The sequence below is a fragment of the Harmonia axyridis genome, chromosome 2 (genome assembly GCF_914767665.1).
Source record: "Harmonia axyridis chromosome 2, icHarAxyr1.1, whole genome shotgun sequence".
Taxonomy (NCBI): Eukaryota; Metazoa; Arthropoda; class Insecta; order Coleoptera; family Coccinellidae; genus Harmonia; species Harmonia axyridis.
The window spans coordinates 47,797,073-47,817,559 of record NC_059502.1 but is presented as its reverse complement, the minus strand read 5'-3'; the positions used below and the strand labels follow the sequence as shown (position 1 = coordinate 47,817,559).

Genomic DNA, 20,487 nt, shown 5'->3' with positions numbered 1-20,487 from the left:
AAAAACATACAACGAAACAATCGTAAGCATGCGAGAATATTTTCATGCACAAAACTCACCTCTTTTGCAGGCTATATGTCGGAGTGATGAGAATTTAAGTGCATTAAATCTCAGCAGCCGCGAGAGGCCGGTTGGTGGTGTAACAGAGGTGCAACTCATTCGGGAGTGGCATGGCAAGGCACTCCATGGGAGGTATCCTGGTAACCTGGAAAAAAATAACATCAATAAAAAGGAATCACTAACTTACCTTAGGGCTGGATATCTATACCCAGAAACGGAGGGCCGACTCATTTCCATCCAGGATCAGGTGGTCCCGACGAGATCCTATATAAAAAACATAACGGGAAGGAACATACCAACTGATAGATGCCGTAGATGCTTGCAGGGGACGGAATCTATACAACACGTCGTGTCCTCATGTTCCCTCTTAGCGCCAACAGACTACACAGAAAGGCATAATGCCATGGCGAGGGTTTTCCATCGTGCCATTGCTGAAGAAACTGGATTAATAAAAACAGCAAAGAAGGCATATGAGTATACTCCGTGCACAGTTTTGGAAAACGACACATATAAACTTTATTGGGATATGGTCATAACAACGGACAAACCAATACCGCATAATAGACCGGATATAGTGCTTTTCGACAAAGGGCGAAGATCTGCCAAAATCATGGATGTCACGGTCCCAGCTGATGATAACATATCAAAAGCATTCACGGAGAAGCTTACGAAGTATCAAGACCTTGCCTTCGAATTGAAGACCACTTACGATCTCAGGTCGGTGGTGATTCTCCCTCTCATAATTTCCACCAGTGGGCTGGTTGAGGCACACCTAGAGGAGTACACTCTCATGCTAGGTCTACAAAAAGAGTTGATAAGTACTGCACAGAAACAGGTTATTCTTGCTACCACAAGGATAGTGCGAAAGTTCCTTTCTACCTCCTGAACACCTTGTCCGCTAAGCGGATCGGTGTAGTTGGCGAACCATCCCCATCGTAGTGAAGTTAAAAAAAAAAAAAAAAAATATATATATATATATATATATATATATATATATATATATATATATATATATATATATATATATATATATATATATATATATATATATAAATATATATATATATATATATATATATATATATATATATATATATATATATATATATATATATATATATATATGTGAGAAAGTTCTTAACGTCCCTCTGAAGCGCTTCGGCAAAAAAAATGCCCGGCACTAGGAGTTACCTGCCCTATATGGTGATTTGAAAAAAAAAAAAAAAATATATATATATATATATATATATATATATTTTTTTTTTTTTTTCCACCTCGTAGGGGTTTGGCTGGGCCCGAAGATGTCGGATCAAACCTGATCAAGACAACTTCAGCCATTGACAAGAAATTTTCGGACTATTCTTGTCGTCCACAGGACTACCTCCTTCTGCGCCGTGCTTATGATGTCCTGATCCAATTCCAATAGAGCTGTGTTCTCTCCTAGATGTGTCTCCACCAGGCCGTTCGTCGTGATTATGAGCGGGATAATATACACCTTTCTGAGATTATAAATCTCTTTCAGCTCGAAAGCGAGATCTTCGTATTTTATAATTTTTTCGGTGTATGCTCTAGAAATGTTATCATCTGCAGGCACAGTGACGTCGATAATATTTGTCTCCTTTTTAACTTTGTCGAAGATAACAATATCCGGTCTGTTGTGTGCAACCGGCCTATCCGTCTCCATCAGGGTGTCCCAGTAGAGCCTGTAATTCTCATTTTCCATGACCGCTTTTGGCACGTATTCGTACGGCTTCCTTGAGGTGAGTATCAATCCAGTTCTTATAGCTATCGCTTGGTGGTAAACCTTAGCCATTGCGTTATGGCGGTCTGTATACTCTTTAGGTGCCAAGATGGAGCAAGAAGACGTGACATGCTGTATTGTTTCAAGAGCCTGAGAGCACTTTCGGCATCTATCTGATGGTAAGTATCTTTTTGTTATGTTCTTAATATATGCTCTAGTCGGAACCACCTGGTCTTGGATTGCCACCAGTCTTCCTTCAGTCTCAGGATATAAGTAACCCGCTGTTATATATTTAAGTGATTGTTCCTTGTTGACATTATTATTTTTCAGGGCTTCTGGGTACCTGCCATGTAGCGTCATTCCGTGCCACCGTTCAGTCAGCGTTCCGATGGTCGGTGACTCGGTGGGATTTCTTCGGTCTGATAGATTGAGCGCTGTTATGTTCTCATCCTCCTGACATATAACCTTGAACAATGAGGAGTTTTTTGTCTGAAAGTACCCCCTCAAATCCTTCACGACATTATTATGGATGATTTCCAGACTCTGTAACCCTCTACCTCCATCCTTCCTGGGTACATATAGTCTGCTTACCGAGGCATGTGGGTGATGAATCCCGTATTTTGTCAGGAGAACCCTTACCCTTGTGTATCCATTGATTGGAGCTCTGTGGTCGACCATCTTACAACTCCAAATGAGTAGGCTATGCACGGAACAGCCCAGGTGTTGATGGCAGTGAACATAGATCTTGAGTTCAGTTTGCTTGCCAGGACCTTTCTGAGCCTTCCAAAAAACTTTTCTTTAAAGGTTGCCTTAGATTCGGCAAGATTTATTTCCAGCCCCTGTTGAACTCCCAGGTACTTGTATGTTTCGTCCAACCCCATTCTTCGGATAGATATGCTATCCTGCACCTGCATTTCATCTCCCTCCACCAGTTTTCCTCTCTGTACATGCACCACCGCACACTTACTCAGCCCCATTTCCATCCTTACCGTCTCCGAGAAGGATGCCACAATCTTGAGCATTCTCTTCATCTCCCCCTCACTGGATGCATAAAGCTTCAGATCATCTATGTAAAGCTGATGGTTAATCTTCGTGTTCCTTCGTCTTTCAATTATGTAGCCATATTTGTCATCTCTCAAAAGCTTACTCAAGAAATTCAGCGCCAGACAGAACCATAGCGGACTGAGCTTATCACCTTGAAATATTCCTCTTCTGATTTTTATTTCAGGTGTTGCGGTAGTTTTTCCCTGCGTGGTGACCAGTAATTGCGTACGCCACGATTTCATCAGATGTTCTAGAAGCTTCACTACAGACTCAGATACTCCATAAAGGCGCAAGGTTTTCAGCAGCCAAGAGTGTGGCATGGAATCGAAGGCCTTTTTATAGTCGATCCATGCCACAGATATATTCCTCAGCTTTTTCCTGGCCTGTTTCGTCACCAGGTGATCAACAATGAGAGCCTCCTTACATCCTCTTATATTTTTCCTGCATCCATTCTGCTCTGGGGCCATTATTCCATAGTTGTCCACATGCCTCCAAATGGTCGTCGTGAGCACACCTGTAAGTATCTTGTATATTGAGGGCAGGCAAGTGATGGGTCGGTAGTTTTTTGGGTCGCTGGTTTTATCTCCCTTTGGTATCATGTGGGTTACACCAAGCGTGAGAGACTCCGGTATCACCGAAGGGTTGTGCAGGGCTTCCTGGAACATTCTAGCCAGATTTTTATGTGTTGATTGGAAGTTCTTCCACCAATAATTGTGCAATCCATCAGAGCCCGGGGCAGACCAATTTCTTGCCCTTCTCAGCACCATACGTATATCCTCCTCCTTTATTTCAAGCTCTTCCATGTCATACGATTCAGCTTTCCTCTCAGCTTCTTTTATCCAATAGGCCCCGTCGTCATGCGTCTTCGCGTCCCCCCAGATTTCATTCCATTCTCTATACATTTCTTTCAATGATGGCGATTCTTCCCCTGCAGCCTCTACTCCCTCTTCAAGCGACCGAAAAAATTGCTGTGGGTTTTTGTAATACAGTTCGTTGTTCCTGTACCTCTTAACTCTCTCGTTATAACGTTTCAAGCGATTGCCTAAAGTTTTAACCTTTTGTTTAAGCCTATCGCAGATTGTCACCAGCTCCTCTCTCAGGTGCCAACTACGACTCCTCACCCGGTACTCCGACGCAACTCTTAGTGTTTTCTTCAGAAGCTTCCTCGATGGACTCTCCGCATGCAGGTAAGTGTGAATCACCCCAATCTTCCTTCTGTTCTCATCTATCTTCTTTTCTAGGCGTATTTTCCATGGAGGGGTTTTATCTTTGCGGTGCGTGGGTTGATTGTTTCCTAAATGAATGCCAACCTCCTCGCAGACAGTCACCGCACCCGCATAGACCATGTCCAGTATCTCCTCAATATTCTTTGAGTTCCGCATACAGGTGTTCAATACGTCATCAATTTTCCGAACAGCCTGAAGTAACCTGACGGAGCCCTTCATCCTTGGCAATTTTGGTCTTTTCTCAGGTCCCATTCCCGAGAACAATTGCAAATTCCTGGAGAAGCGTCGCTCTGTTCCGGTTTGTCTAAAGCTCACTCTAGTCTCCGCCTGCGTACCATTTCCAGTTGACCCCATTTCTTCCCAAACTTCCGCTCCAAGTGGTGAAACACTCTGCATTATAGAATCGAGCTCCATCGACGAAAATTTGCCATTCTGGAGAATCCATCTGACTCTATTTGCTAATAAATTGGGATAAGATCGTCTCTCTGGGTAGATTTCATTCCAGGTCTCAGTTAAAATTTGTCGGTAAGTTCGTCCTGTGAGCTCTTGCATCTCCAAAGCAATAAAGTGAACGCGCATTAAAAGAATGTTTTCTTCCTCAGACCATCGCATTCTCCCATCTCGTCTCCCAGAGATAACCGTGGAACTAGCCTGTGCTTCGTTCAAACTGTCACCTCCTCTTCCTCCTGAGACTTGATCTGAGCTTACGGTGCCATCTCGGGGGGCTGCGCCGCTTGCCCCACAGTTTCCCCCAACAGACTCTTCCTCCTGACGGCTCCGAAGGTGGCCAGTCCGCTGCCTCCTACCGCCCTGATTTTGGCTTCTCGTTACAGGAGCACTTCATATACTTCAGACACCCAGGCTGCTAACCTAGGGCCTGGAAGACTCGGGAAATGCGGGGTCGTCACTCCCCGAAGGCACAAAGCCACCCTGCATTATATATATATATATATATATATATATATATATATATATATATATATATATATATATATATATATATATATAGATTTGTTTGACCGCTTATACAGACCCGAATCGATATACTCTACCGACTTTTCAGTCCAAAACTGACGTTGTCAGACCCGACTCCGGGTCTGGTAGCGTTTAACCATATATTTTTGATCAGGGACGTTCGGGGATGCCAGGGATAAATTTTCAGCCGGGTGTGAAAAATCGGTGAAACATCATAATATATACAGAAAACTTCAGGGTTCGGCCAGTGCGAGGGCGCTTATATCGAGAGTAACACGCTGTATATAATTGATATATTCGATCGACTACTCCAGACCCTAAATATGACAACGCTGTAGATTGTATATAAACTTAAACCTCACACTCCGCACTGCTTATACAAACCCGGTATATAGGACCGACGTCGATAGAAATCATTTTTTATTTGTTCTTATAGAGCTCGTAAATCGGATATTCCATTTTTCTGAAATATACATCTAAAAACCATACGATTTGAAGCTTATACAAACCCGGTACATTGAATCGACGTCATGAGAATTGGATAGTGATCCTTTCGATTATGAAACTAGCAGTCATACTTGAAGAATTTATTAAAACTAATAGTATTTTTCCATAGGTAGTCGTTGTGATAAATGCTTTCTTTTAGAGAACTTGGAATTCTGCTTGAGGGAACAGAGATACATGAAAATTTTATGAGTGGTACAAATTTTCTTATTAACTTGAATGAAACGCATACGTGAACGTAAAAGGTTCTTTCATATACATTTTTTTTAAATCTGTCCCAAATGTGAAAATCCGAAGTTGATGGAGCTGTACTTCTCACTGGGCACGAAACAGGTTCTGTCATATGTATCCTTCGATAAGGAAGCAATTCGTTCAAAAATATACCAACGTTGAGCCTAGAGTATGCGGAACACTCATTCTATTGAAAAATGATTTCACGCCTATCAATCAACGAAACTTCCAGAAAAGAAATTTCTTATCTTTTTCCGAAAATTCTTCATAATTTTCCTGCCTATGATTGCACGAAACTAGTGAATGCGGAACTTTCTCTTGAGAAAAAAGGAAGTAAATTCGCCAGATTCGAAAATATTTCTGGCAAATCAAAAGTTGCATGCCAAACATACTATTCAACCTCAAAGCGAAATAATTATCGAATTGGGATCAAAGTGGAAAATGAAGAAGAAAAATGAACTAAGGTAGAAAATCTTTTAAGAATCAAAAGAACTTCAAATTGAGGGTTATCAATAAATATGACTCAAACGACCGCAAATGAGTCATAACAACTTATTCTCCACGGTTCAAGTCTTATTTGGAATCATCCTGTATAGAACTTGAGTTATTGTGTAGTGCAGCATGTTTTTCTGCTTGTTACAGGAGAGCTGCATGCGATCATTTTTCTCCAAACACTTTGATCTTCGGATTTTGAAAAAAAAAATTATCAAGCAATTGAATTCGAATATTTGATGAGTAATTGTCGTTCGAAATCGATTCTGTCGGGCGCAGACATGATGAGTATAGAATTAAGTTTAATGATTTATGACTACCTATGATATAACTTTATTTTATATTGTTTTGTATGAACAATGAAAATATTATATAAATGAACCGAATACAAACCATGCTTCACAATCAAAACTATGTTGGAAATGATGGCCAATCATAAAAAGAACGGTTTGAATTCAATCAATTAGGAGTGTTAAGGAAGAATACAATAGATTGGTATAGTGTTATGAGGAGATATTGAACGTTTTCTGTGAAATTCATAGGAATATCGAAACTAAAAAGAATGAATCAAAATAAAATCATTGATATAAATGTTATATCGATAACTGGAATGATCTAATTCTTAGTTACAACTAGTTGAATAAAATAAATATTCTTAGAATTTGTCTCAGAACTGAAATCATCTGGAAAAATAAGAATGTGTGAGTGAAATAGATATTGTGAGCGGGTACTTGATTGAAAAATTCATTGAAAATATAATTAAAATAAAAACTGAAAATATCACATAACTGCAAGTCTGCAAATAAGGTTTAAAAATAACAAAACAAAAATAAAATGAATACTTTTCAGTCTCAAACAAATATTTTCAATTACACTCTATTTTTGCTAGTATTCTTTATATACCAGGATTTTAATTCGAACTCGGGCATCATTCTGGAAACTTGGCGAATGCATGGAAATGAATTCCATACATTCATGTTTTCTGGGAGGATTCTTATTCCTTACATGATTCTTGAAGTGTATTAGTACTAATTGCTCCTCCTCTCCTGACCTTATATGGCGTTTTACTTCTTTGAGTGATCACGTCAGTTGATGAGCCTTGAAATATAAGTATCAAATATAAGATTTCTGGGCTTTTCACGGCCATTATCTGAAACAGAACCTATATAAAACATTTAATATTCCTGCATATTGAGAAGGTGTACACTCTGTTTGTGAGGTGCGAATCAAATTTTGCCTCAGATATAAACATTAATTATTGAACTGTTCAAAATAATCATCATTCGTTTTTCATTACAATAAATATTGGAAGTCATAACACAAACATGTATTTTGTTAGATGTAAATCAGAAAAATTTCTATGAAAAATAACAATTCTTTTTCTTTCTAAACATATATAACACTGAATATAAATTATTCATCAAACTTAAAGAATCATCGAAAGTTTTACTTTCACATGGCAAATGACTTATTGAAATCTGTGGACTTCAGATAAGGGAAATTGTCCGTGGCCACCAAGATTTACTATCGTTAGATTTGTTCCTTTGGTCACATTCAAATAGTATCATTCATCAGTTGAAAAATTTCGAAATAAATTATCCGGCACTGTTAAATTCAGAGAACTTGGTGGCCACCGAATATATCTGAAGTTCACAGATTATAATGGATAGGCTTTAGGGTGACTTGCTATGTGGAACTGAATTTTTTGATTATTTATATAGTTGGATGAGCAATTTATATTCCATGTTATCATTATGAAAAGGAAATAAAAAGCGATTTCATTTCTCATAGAAATTTTTTCGATTAACATTCAAAAACCACAAGATTGTATCACATCTATAATAACTAACAGGAATAAAAAATGATTACACAAATAGATTCTACTGAAAAAAGCTCCTGTAGAATGTTTTTGCTTCATTACTATAGTACCAATGATAAGAATGGTATGGGAACTTTTCTTTATACTCCATTTTCAACTTTCTTTGTGTAGCTTGAAAACAGATATACAGAAGGGCCGACCAAGAAACAGATGAATGGACGGACATACAGACGTACGAAAAGATAATCAGACATACGGATGGAATGTCATACATACATACAGACAAACAGGCATATGGACGGAAGGACAGACAATGAATTGACTTATGATTTTTCATCAGGGATTCGCAACTCTATCGTTTGAGATAATTTTCGGCTTAACATTCGAAAACGAAAACTTTCCTCGAAAAACGAGCGCGCAAGTACTATTTTTCTAATCTTTAACATTCTGTGTGATTCGAATTAGGAATGCATGTATGAGGTTCTAAGAAAAAATTAAAATTTTCTTGGTTAGGAATAACTTTCGATATACTTACACAATCTCCCAATCTATAACGATGACCCATCGATGCACATTGCTTATTTAAATGAACCTCTCTTTCAAAGTCGATACCTACAGAACAGATTATCAGTTGTTTCATAATTTGTATCACTAAAATTAGTGAGGCAATAATGAGTTATTGCTTCGAACAATATCATAATCTAAAGAAATTGTCTCATGGAGTATTCATAATCTATTCTATTTAAAAATATAATAATAATTTTTACTATGCAGTTGCTGCGCGCGGACATTGTTCCTTCACATCTCAACACAACTCATACCAATTAAACGATACCACAATAACACAAAAATTTCGAGCCCTTTTGTATATCGAATAAACAAGATCGGACCCAAATGCGAGAACGCCCCACTCTGTATATAATTGTTATGGTCAATCAACGTCTCCATTCCCTCAATGTGGTCGACCGCAGATGAAAGGCAACGATTTCAATATTAGATATTTTATCTTATCTGTATATAAACCTAAAACTAACACTTGGCTACTTATACAAGCCCGGTAAAAACGGCTGTCGTCATGAGAAATGCTCATTTCGAATTGTCTGTACCCAGATCGAAAATGAAATATTTAAACTATTTGCATTATATGCAGGTGATGTATGTAAGGAAGGAAAACGACTTCATGATTTGATTCTTGTATGAAAATTAGAAGGAGTAGTTCAATTATTTTTCGAAATCAGCCTCATTTCCAAGATACATTCCGTACAGCTCTAATAGTGTGTTGGCGAGTTTATGGTTATTGATATTTGTAACTGCTCTGAATAAACATCTAATACAATTACTCTACATAATGTCCGAAATTATTTTTGTGAAGATGATATTTCAGACATATAATCAGACTTTGGAAAAGAATATCGAAAGAGTAGAGTAGAGTAGATACTTTTTTTGAAATAAATCGATGCTTACGAGTATATCTGACCACTTTCAATACAGACACACGAAATCTTAGAATATTTCATTCTATGGTGCACTAACTCATTGACATAAAATGAGAAGAAGAATTTTTTCGAATGACCAACAATTTTTCATTCTCATACGATTTTGATGGAACAAAGCGTAGATGTTGTTTGTTGTTGTGAAATAAATAAATTAATCACTTTATTTCCATATACAGTTGATACTCCTTCTAATTTTCATACAGGAATCAAATCATGAAGTCATTTTCCTTCCTTACATATGATACATCACCTTCATATAATGTAAATAGCTTAAATATATGATTTACGAGCTGCGTACAGAAAATTCCAAAAGAGTATTTCTCATGACGACGCCCGTATTTACTGGGCTTGTATAAGTAGCCAAGTGTTACTTTCAGGTCCATATACAGAAAAGATGAAATATCTAATATAGAAATAGTTGCCTTTTATTTTCGGCCTACCACATTGAGGGACTGGAGACGTTGATTGACCATAACAATTATATACAGAGTGGGGCGTTCTCGCATGTCGAGTTCGATCTTGATTATTCGATATAAAAAGGGCGCGAAATGTTCGTGTTATTGTAGCATCGTTTAATTGGTATAAGTCGTGTTAAGAAGTGAAGGAACAATGTCCGCGCGCAGCAACTGCATAGTAAAAATTGCGACAGGAATGGGTATTATTATTATTACATTTTTTTATAGAATAGATTCTGATTACTCCATGAGACAATTTCATTAGTTCATGATATTGTTTGAAGCAATAACTCATCATTTTCTCACTAATTTTAGTGATACAAATTATGAATCAACTGAAATCTATTCTGCAGGTATCGACATTGAAAGAGAGGTTCATTGAAATAAGCAATGTGCACCGATGATCTAATATTGAAATCGTTGCCTTTCATCTGCGGTCAACCACATTGAGGGAATGGAGACGTTGATTGACCATAACAATGATATACAGAGTGGGGCGTTCTCGTATTTGGGTCCGATCTTGTTTATTCGATATACAAAAGGGCTCGAAATTTTCGTGTTATTGTGGTATCGTTTAATTGGTATGAGTTGTGTTGAGATATGAAGGAACAATGTCCGCGCGCAGCTACTGCATAGTAAAAATTGCGACAGGTATTATTATTATATTTTTAAATAGAATAGATTATGAATACTCCATGAGACAATTTCTTTAGATTATGATATTGTTCGAAGCAATAACTCATTATTGCCTCACTAATTTTAGTGATACAAATTATGAAACAACTGATAATCTGTTCTGTAGGTATCGACTTTGAAAGAGAGGTTCATTTAAATAAGCAATGTGCATCGATGGGTCATCATCACAGATTGGAAGATAGTGTTAATATATTTAAAGTTATTCCTAGCCAAGAGTATTTTAATTTTTCCCTAGGACCCCATACATGCATTTCTAATTCGAATTACACAGAATGTTAAAGATGAGAAAAATAGTTCTTGCGCGCTCGTTTTTCGAGGAAAGTTTTCGTTTTCGCATAATAAGCCGAAAATTATCTGAAACAATAGAGTTTCGACTCCCGGATGAAAAATCATAGGTCAAATTCTTTGTCTGTCCTTCCGTCTGTATGCCTTTTTGTCTGTATGTATGTCATTCCATCCGTATGTCTGTTAACATGATATATAAATTGCTCATCAAACTATATAAAAAGCCTCTCAATTTATTATTGCCAGGTATTTTCTTTTCAATATTTTTCAACTGATGAATGGTGCTCTTCAAATGTGATCAAAGGGACAAATCTAACGATGTTAAATTCATAGATCTTGGTGCCCACCGACAATTCACATTCTCTGAAGTCCACAGATTTCAATATGATATTTGACATGTGAAAGTTAAACTTTCGATAATTTTTGAAGTTTGATGAATAATTAATATTATGTGTTTTATATGTTTCAGACGGAAAAAAATCAATTAGCATAGAAATTTTTCAGATTTACATCTGAAAAAACACACGATTGTATTATGATTTCAAAACTTAATTGCAACGAAAAATAAATGATGACTATTTTGAGCAGTTCAATAGTTAATTTCTGTTTTATATCTGAGGCCAAATATGATTTGTTCCTCACAAACAGAGTGTACCGGGTGGGCAAATTTCGATGTTTTAGCACTACAACTTTTAAACCTGAGGTGATAGACAAAATCTGATACCCTATACTCGGTTTCTTTTTCTGAGAAAATAGCAAGAGTTGTATTCATTTTTGGCCACCTGCTTTTATTTTCGAGTTATAAACGAAAATTGGAAAAATGGCGATATCGAAAAACTTTTATATTTCCGCTAATACTGATGCTAGAGCTCCGAAATTAAAACATTATACAGGCACTTTTTTACGTAGAATCCAGTTATGTTTTTTCAAAGGGGAACACTAAATTTCTGTGTCATTTCTTGAAAGCTTAATTTTTCCTGATTTAAAAAATATATAACATTGTGTGGTTTGAATCAAAATAAATAACAGAAAATGGTCAAAAATCTTTTTTTAACTAAGAGTCTCAATATTTAACTTTAATTTTGGGTCGAAGCTTCGTAATTAATGACCCTTTTGAAAAAACAAGACCGCTACTGGATTTTACGTGAAAAAGTGCCTCGATAATGTTTCAATTTCAGAGCTCTATCTTCAGTATTTTCCCAATTTTCGCTTATAACTCGAAAACAAAAGAAGGTGGCCAAAAATGAATAATACTCAAGAGTAGTATTCATACTGATTCTCGGTCTCTTTTTCTGAGAAAGTAACTTGTTACTTTCTCAGAAAAAGAGACCGAGAATCGGTATGAGATTTTGTCTATGTCTAATGGTTTAAAAGTTGTAGTGCTAAAACATCGAAATTTGCCCACCCTGTACACCTATTGAAGTAGGCAGGAATATTAAATGTTTTATATAGGTTCTGTTTGAGATAATGGCAGTGAAAGCCCAGAATGTTCAAAAAAAAATCTAATATTTGATACTTATATTCCAAGGTTCTTCAACTGACGTGGTCACTTAAAGTGAAGAAGTAAAACAGAAACGTCATATATGGCCAGGAGAGGAGAAGAATTTAGTACTTCAAACACTTTGAGAATCATGTAAGGAATAAGAAGCCTCCCAGAAAACATAAATGTATGGAATTCATTTCCACGCATTCACCAAGTTTCCAGAATGATGACTAAGTTAGAATTTAAATCCTAGTATATATAGAATTCCAGCAAAATAGATTGTTAATAAAAATATTTCATTGAGACTGAAAAGTATTAATTATATTTTCAATGAGTTTTTAAATCAAGTACCCGATCACAATATCTATTTCACTCACATATTCTAATTTTTCCAGATGATTTCAGTTCTGAGACGAATTCTAAGAATGTTTATCGTATTCAATTTAGTTGTAACTAAGAAGTATTAGTATTAAACTCATTATAAATTAACAAAATCATAATATCTACTTTGCCATCCTTGATGTTTTCTCGCTATAATGATCGATCAAATACAACTCATCTCACAAAAGTTTCGCTGTGCTCTCATCAAACACAAGAACTCATAACCAAAATTTCAGATAACTTATTTCATCACCTAACTCCAGATTCAGACATAATATAATCGTGATTGGCGGATATATTGTAAGATATTGATATTTTCTGAATTCAATTACAATCGTTTGAGATCATTTCTACTCGATATTCGAAAATTACGGACATTCTAACAAATTTTCATTCATTCAAAGTAACAGTTGAGATTATTCAATAAACATATTTCATGAAATAGCTGAACCATGCGAAAAATGCAATATTATCTTGATTTGTTCAGTTCCCAACGCCACTTATACAATTATAACAAAATGGTATATCGAATAGACGCGCTAAGACCCTGTGATCTGACAACACCGCTGGGATCGACAAGGTGGGCTGTACATGTCAGTCGAGTATATGTGGGAATGAAAAGTCGGCGGAACGTGACGGGTCTCAAAAAGAGAACAGAATATTTAACTTTCTTGAATGAAAAAAAATTTTTCCCCTCTATGGATGCCTAAGGAGTTATATTTTCAAACAGCTGATTTTTCACATATACACTCCAAGAAAACACTCGGATCACATGGGTCTGAGGTAGCCTGCCAAGTATAACGGGACTGAATACGTCTGTTGGATAAATATATATATATATATATATATATATATATATACAATATCAATACACACCGGCAGCGCTAGCAGAAAATGAACAGGCTAAAATCTTCTGGGATTTTCCCTTTGTGGCAGATAGGCCTCTGGAGCACAACCGTCCAGATCTTGTACTGTGGATGAAAAGGGAGAGGATGGCTGTTATAGTAGACTTCTCGGTGCCACTTGATCACAACTTGGCACAAGCTTATGACAGCAAAATCGTCAAATACTCAGAATTAGCAAGAGAACTCAAAACATTGTGGAAACTTGAGAGACAGGTGAGAATATTTTCTCTAGTCATCAGCAGTAATGGACTCGTGCACGTTAACACCACGAAACACCTGGCCGAGCTCCAACTTCCAGACAACACTTTACAATGGATGCAGAAGGCTGTGGTGTTGGGAACGGTGGCCATTATTCGGCAAGTACTCTTTCCGCAGTGAAAACTCTGCTGGCTCTTGGCTGATACAGCCCGAGCCATCATAGATGTAGACACCACTCATAGTGTGAAAGAAAAAAAAAAAAAAAATATATATATATATATATATTTTTTTTTTTTTCACACTTTCGTGGGATCATCCGATATTGTCCGGGCACGCGTGCGCCAAGGACAACACCGTCTGTTGATGAGGGTAGAGCACTCTCCTTATGATGTTGACAGTTCCAAGAATTACCGCCTTCTGCATCCACATAATATATATATATATATATATCCACATAATATATATATATATATATATATATATATATATATATATATATATATATATATATATATATATATATATATATTTTTTTTTTTTTTTTTTTTTGTACCACCTTTATAGGGTTTCGTAGTGAGAATTCCGGGCTATGGTGGGCCAAGGCATCCTCACGCACTGGTCAGAAACGCCCGAACGATCCTCGTCGTCCACAGGATAACTTCTCTCTGTGCGTCTGTGATAAGCCTCTCCTCTAATCCGAGCTGGTATGTATGCTCATTTAAATGTCTTTCAACCATTCCATTGGTGCTTATGATCAGTGGGAGTATCGTCGTGTTGGTAAGTTTATAAATTTTTTTCAGCTCGAATGCAAGATCATGGTACTTCATTCTTTTTTCAGCATAGGCTTTCTCGATGTTGTCATCCGCTGGAATGGTGACGTCTATTATTTTGATCTTGTTCTCCAGTTTGTGAAATATGACAATGTCAGGCCGATTATGTGCAATAGATCTATCCGTGATGAGTGGGGAATCCCAGTACAACCTGATTCTATCGTTCTCCAGTATTTCGCTTGGTCTGTATTCGTATGCCCGTTTTTCTTTCTTTATTAATCCGGCTTGGATGGCAATAGCCTGGTGATATACTTTGGCCATGGAGTTGTGGCGATCTGTATACTCTCTCGGAGCCATTATATATATATATATATATATATATATATATATAGATATATATATATATATATATATATATATATATACATATTTTTTTTTTTTTTTTTCCTTCACCTCGTAGGGGTTTGGCTGGGCCCGAAGATGTCGGATCAAACCTGATCAAGACAACTTCAGCCATTGACAAGAAATTTTCGGACTATTCTTGTCGTCCACAGGACTACCTCCTTCTGCGCCGTGCTTATGATGTCCTGATCCAATTCCAATAGAGCTGTGTTCTCTCCTAGATGTGTCTCCACCAGGCCGTTCGTCGTGATTATGAGCGGGATAATATACACCTTTCTGAGATTATAAATCTCTTTCAGCTCGAAAGCGAGATCTTCGTATTTTATAATTTTTTCGGTGTATGCTCTAGAAATGTTATCATCTGCAGGCACAGTGACGTCGATAATATTTGTCTCCTTTTTAACTTTGTCGAAGATAACAATATCCGGTCTGTTGTGTGCAACCGGCCTATCCGTCTCCATCAGGGTGTCCCAGTAGAGCCTGTAATTCTCATTTTCCATGACCGCTTTTGGCACGTATTCGTACGGCTTCCTTGAGGTGAGTATCAATCCAGTTCTTATAGCTATCGCTTGGTGGTAAACCTTAGCCATTGCGTTATGGCGGTCTGTATACTCTTTAGGTGCCAAGATGGAGCAAGAAGACGTGACATGCTGTATTGTTTCCAGACCATGAGAGCACTTTCGGCACCTATCTGATGGTAAGTATCTTTTTGTTATGTTCTTAATATATGCTCTAGTCGGAACCACCTGGTCTTGGATTGCCACCAGTCTTCCTTAAGTCTCAGGATATAAGTAACCCGCTGTTATATATTTAAGTGATTGTTCCTTGTTGACATTATTATTTTTCAGGGCTTCTGGGTACCTGCCATGTAGCGTCATTCCGTGCCACCGTTTAGTCAGCGTTCCGATGGTCGGTGCCTCGGTTTGAGTTCTTCGGTCTGCTAGATTGAGCGCTGTTATGTTCTCGTCCTCCTGACATATAACCTTGAACAATGGTGAGTTTCCTGTCTGAAAGTACCCTCTCAAATCCTTCACGACATTATTATGGATGATTTCCAGACTCTGTAACCCTCTACCTCCATCCTTCCTGGGTACATATAGTCTGCTTACCGAGGCATGTGGGTGATGAATCCCGTATTTTGTCAGGAGAACCCTTACCCTTGTATCCATTGATTGAAGCTCTGTGGTCGACCATCTTACAACTCCAAATGAGTAGGCTATGCACGGAACAGCCCAGGTGTTGATGGCCGTGAACATAGATCTTGAGTTCAGTTTGCTTGCCAGGACCTTTCTGAGCCTTCCAAAGAACTTTTCCTTAAAGGTTGCCTTAGATTCGGCAAGATTTATTTCCAGACCCTGTTGAACTCCCAGGTACTTGTATATTTCGTCCAACCCCATTCTTCGGATAGATATGCTATCCTGCACCTGCATTTCATCTCCCTCTACCAGTTTTCCTCTCTGTACATGCACCACCGCACACTTACTCAGCCCCATTTCCATCCTTACCGTCTCCGAGAAGGATGCCACGATCTTGAGCATTCTCTTCATCTCTCCCTCACTGGATGCATAAAGCTTCAGATCATCTATGTAAAGCTGATGGTTAATCTTCGTGTTCTTTCGTCTTTCAATTATGTAGCCATATTTGTCATGTCTCAAAAGTTTACTCAAGAAATTCAGCGCCAGACAGAACCATAGCGGACTGAGCTTATCACCTTGAAATATTCCTCTTCTGATTTTATTTCAGGTGTTGCGGTAGTTTTTCCTTGCGTGGTGACCAGTAATTGCGTACGCCACGATTTCATCAGATGTTCTAGAAGCTTCACTACAGACTCAGATACTCCATAAAGGCGCAAGGTTTTCAGCAGCCAAGAGTGTGGCATGGAATCGAAGGCCTTCTTATAGTTGATCCATGCCACAGATATATTCCTCAGCTTTTTCCTGGCCTGTTTCGTCACCAGGTGATCTACAATGAGAGCCTCCTTACATCCCCTTATATTTTTCCTGCACCCATTCTGCTCTGGGGCCATTATTCCATAGTTGTCCACGTGCCTCCAAATGGTCGTCGTGAGCACACCTGTAAGTATCTTGTATATTGAGGGCAGGCAAGTGATGGGTCGGTAGTTTTTTGGGTCGCTGGTTTTATCTCTCTTTGGTATCATGTGGGTTACACCAAGCGTGAGAGATTCCGGTATCACCGAAGGGTTGTGCAGGGTTTCCTGGAACATTCTAGCCAGATGTTTATGTGTTGATTGGAAGTTCTTCCACCAATAATTGTGCAGTCCATCAGAGCCCGGAGCAGACCAATTTCTTGCCCTCCTCAGCACCACACGTATATCTTCCTCCTTTATTTCAAGCTCTTCCATGTCATACGCTTCAGCTTTCCTCTCAGCTTCTTTTACCCAATAGGCCCCATCGTCATGCGTCTTCGCGTCCCCCCAGATTTCCATTCTCTATACATTTCTTTCAATGATGACGATTCTTCCCCTGCAGCCTCTACTCCCTCTTCAAGCGACCGAAAAAATTGCTGTGGGTTTTTGTAATACAGTTGGTTGTTCCTGTACCTCTTAACTCTCTCGTTATAACGTTTCAAGCGATTGCCTAAAGTTTTAACCTTTTGTTTCAGCCTATCGCAGATTGTCACCAGCTCCTCTCTCAGCTGCCAGCTACGACTCCTCACCCGGTACTCCGACGCAACTCTTAATGTTTTCTTCAGAAGCTTCCTCGATGGATTCTACGCATGCAGGTAAGTGTGAAGCACCCCAACCTTCCTTCTGTTCTCATCTATCTTCTTTTCTAGGCGTATTTTCCATGGAGGGGTTTTATCTTTGCGGTGCGTGGGTTGATTGTTTCCTAAATGAATGCCAACCTCCTCGCAGACAGTCACCGCACCCGCATAGACCATGTCCAGTATCTATTTAATATATATATATATATATATATATATATATATATATATATATATACATATATATATATATATATATATATATATATATATATATTTGAACCACGATGAAGTGTGAATTGTAAAAAAAAAAACAAAAAAAAAAATGTAAACTTTTGATAAGGGTCAAACGACTCGATTTTTTTTTGGGATAAAAGAAAACTCTTTATTCCTTGCCAAGCTTTCGAATTTTTTCAATTCTTTTTCAGGGCTTCTGTAATACAATACAAATCTTTCACATTTTCAGTTAAACAATAATTTGGTGTAATAATTTACTTATAGAATGTGAGGTTATGTTTGGGAAACCAAAAGGTATCCAAAATTCTAAAAACTTCACTTTTGAGTTGAAAATTTGTGCATAGTGCATGTAGAATTGTAGATATACAGGGTGTTGTTGCGAGGATACAATCTTTTCGTAATTTTTATTTACCTTGACCTGGATTTTTCTAGTGGTTATTGAGTACTTAATCATAAAATCATCCATATAGGTATTGGAAACGAAGAAAATCAGAGCCCATAAATGTGATATACATATTTGGAACCACCTCGGTGCCTGCTCTTCACGTTCTGAGTATATTCGTTGTAAGTGCCTAGGCACTATTATAACTTATAATTGGAGTGTGAATGCTCCCAGAAGAGAAAATTCAATTAAAACAATTGAAGGAAGGAATCCATTTATCAATCACATTCGAAACGGTTATCTTTGAAATTATCATTTCTCACCCCACTCTGATTCTGGTCGAAATGAACAGCACCGAATTCATATAACTTAAATTTCAGCAACCGTAGCAGATGCACACCTGTGTGTTGCCTCGAAATACCTAACCAGAAACTCGGCTTGACAAGGCCGAATGAATTATTGAAAATTTGTAGTAATTATTTCTGGATTTATGTCACAGGTATTTGGACCATCTCCAGCCATCCGACCACTAACAACCTGTTTATAATATACGATCTTTCACAAGCAGGACAGTAATATAAAACGAAAACTCATAAGGCGCGCACTCAGCGGGACGCCAATGAAGAATTGAAATGACCTAGGTGGATTATAATGCTTCCACCATAAAATGAGAATTTAAGTTAACCACTGTATTCTTATGGAGTTTATTGTCTCCTAAACGCGGTCCGGTGTATTCTTGTCGCTTGGCCATTCTTTGCTGGGGTGAGTTATCTGGATCTCTCTGCCGGGGCGCCAGAAATTGAATATTATCTGGAATTGTTTGCAGTTTTATGTTCTCATTGAATTTGTTGCAATTCAGCGCACGCTTTGCGTTGTGGTATATAAAACTTCATACATTCAGAAAGAATATTTTCAATTTCACTCTGAAGTGTTCATAGTAAACGTTTTCTATGTGCAGAATTTGAAAATTGAATTTTATAACAAAAAATTCAATTTATATGTTTTGAATATTTACTCTACGTCATCTCAAAGGTTATAGGTACTTAATATTGAAAATAAGAATAACCCAATAAATCCTTCAAAACGTTTTCTCAGAGTTAATTCAATAGAATTCTGTAAAAAAAATGTTCTTGATTATGTCACATTGATCCTTGCAAATCAAGAATAATCCAATAATTGCAGAATCTAGAAAGCATTTTCACTTGAAGAGCTCTTGCACGCTCGTTTCAAAACAGCTAAGATCTGTACTCGTATTATTTTATTGGAAAATTTGAAGAAAATATTTGCTGAAATTACGTTAGAATTATGTTGGTTTTGATGGAGTTCAAATATTCATTATAAAGAAATTCTATTATTTCAACAAATATATAGCTAATTTCATGAGTGTTATAATGGGAATTCGTTCATTATTTATTATTTTTGTCAATTGAGATCGAATTCAATAGTCAAATGAACGTGCAATACAATGACCTAGCAGCTGATATCACAGTAAATCAGCAATCTTTTAACAAGACTCCGTGGCGCAACGGTAGCGCGTCTGACTCCAGATCAGAAGGTTGCGTGTTCAAATCACGTCGGGGTCACTGCTCTTTTTCCACTTTGAAGTAAATCCGTATTACAGCTTTCATATTGTCAACAATCGAACTACTGTGGAGGAACATAACAATCATCAGTTAGATAATATGATGTACCTTCATTACAAAAACATTCAAATTCTTGTCGCAATTAGATTTTTCCAAGAATACATTCAAATATACCGAACTAGGAGTCGAAATACACTCTTTTTTTTCAAACGTACAATAACAACGTCTTTTCTCGACCGACAGGATCATCGAAAAGTTCTACTTTTCCTCCGCCGGAGGGAAAAGTGGTTGCTACGGTAACGATTAATTAGTTACCAAGGACAAGAATGAATTATTCTAATTCAAAGGTCATTTTTATTGACCAAAGTTATATTGTACAATTGATTAATGTTGCATTA

At 37.5% G+C, this 20,487-nt stretch overlaps 2 protein-coding genes and 1 non-coding gene across 3 annotated transcripts; 1 reads left to right on the top strand and 2 right to left on the bottom strand.

The window, feature by feature from the left end:
• Positions 1 to 1,390: 1,390 nt before the first annotated feature.
• LOC123673358 lies at positions 1,391 to 5,893 on the bottom strand. The gene is made up of 3 exons (XM_045607844.1): positions 5,870 to 5,893; positions 2,441 to 4,881; positions 1,391 to 2,369 (listed from the first exon to the last, which is right to left on the bottom strand). Exons 1-3 carry the CDS (start codon positions 5,891 to 5,893, stop codon positions 1,391 to 1,393), a joined length of 3,444 nt encoding a protein of 1,147 aa, XP_045463800.1.
• A 9,377-nt stretch (positions 5,894 to 15,270) lies between these two features.
• Positions 15,271 to 15,753, bottom strand: LOC123673357. The gene has a single exon (XM_045607843.1). The coding sequence runs from the start codon at positions 15,751 to 15,753 to the stop codon at positions 15,271 to 15,273; it is 483 nt and encodes a 160-aa protein (XP_045463799.1).
• A 4,264-nt stretch (positions 15,754 to 20,017) lies between these two features.
• Positions 20,018 to 20,089, top strand: Trnaw-cca. Its single transcript has one exon. It is a non-coding gene; the product is annotated as a tRNA-Trp (tRNA).
• Positions 20,090 to 20,487: the final 398 nt, after the last annotated feature.

Coding starts and splice junctions, on each gene's coding strand:
- LOC123673358 (XM_045607844.1), bottom strand. CDS start 5,893: ATGACAGAACCTGTTTCGTGCCCA. Junction 4,882..5,869: donor CAGAACCTGTTTCGTGCCCA/GTGAGAAGTACA, acceptor AGCCAAAATCAG/GGCGGTAGGAGGCAGCGGAC. Junction 2,370..2,440: donor CAATCAATGGATACACAAGG/GTAAGGGTTCTC, acceptor ATATGTACCCAG/GAAGGATGGAGGTAGAGGGT.
- LOC123673357 (XM_045607843.1), bottom strand. CDS start 15,753: ATGGCTAAGGTTTACCACCAAGCGATAGCTATAAGAACTGGATTGATA.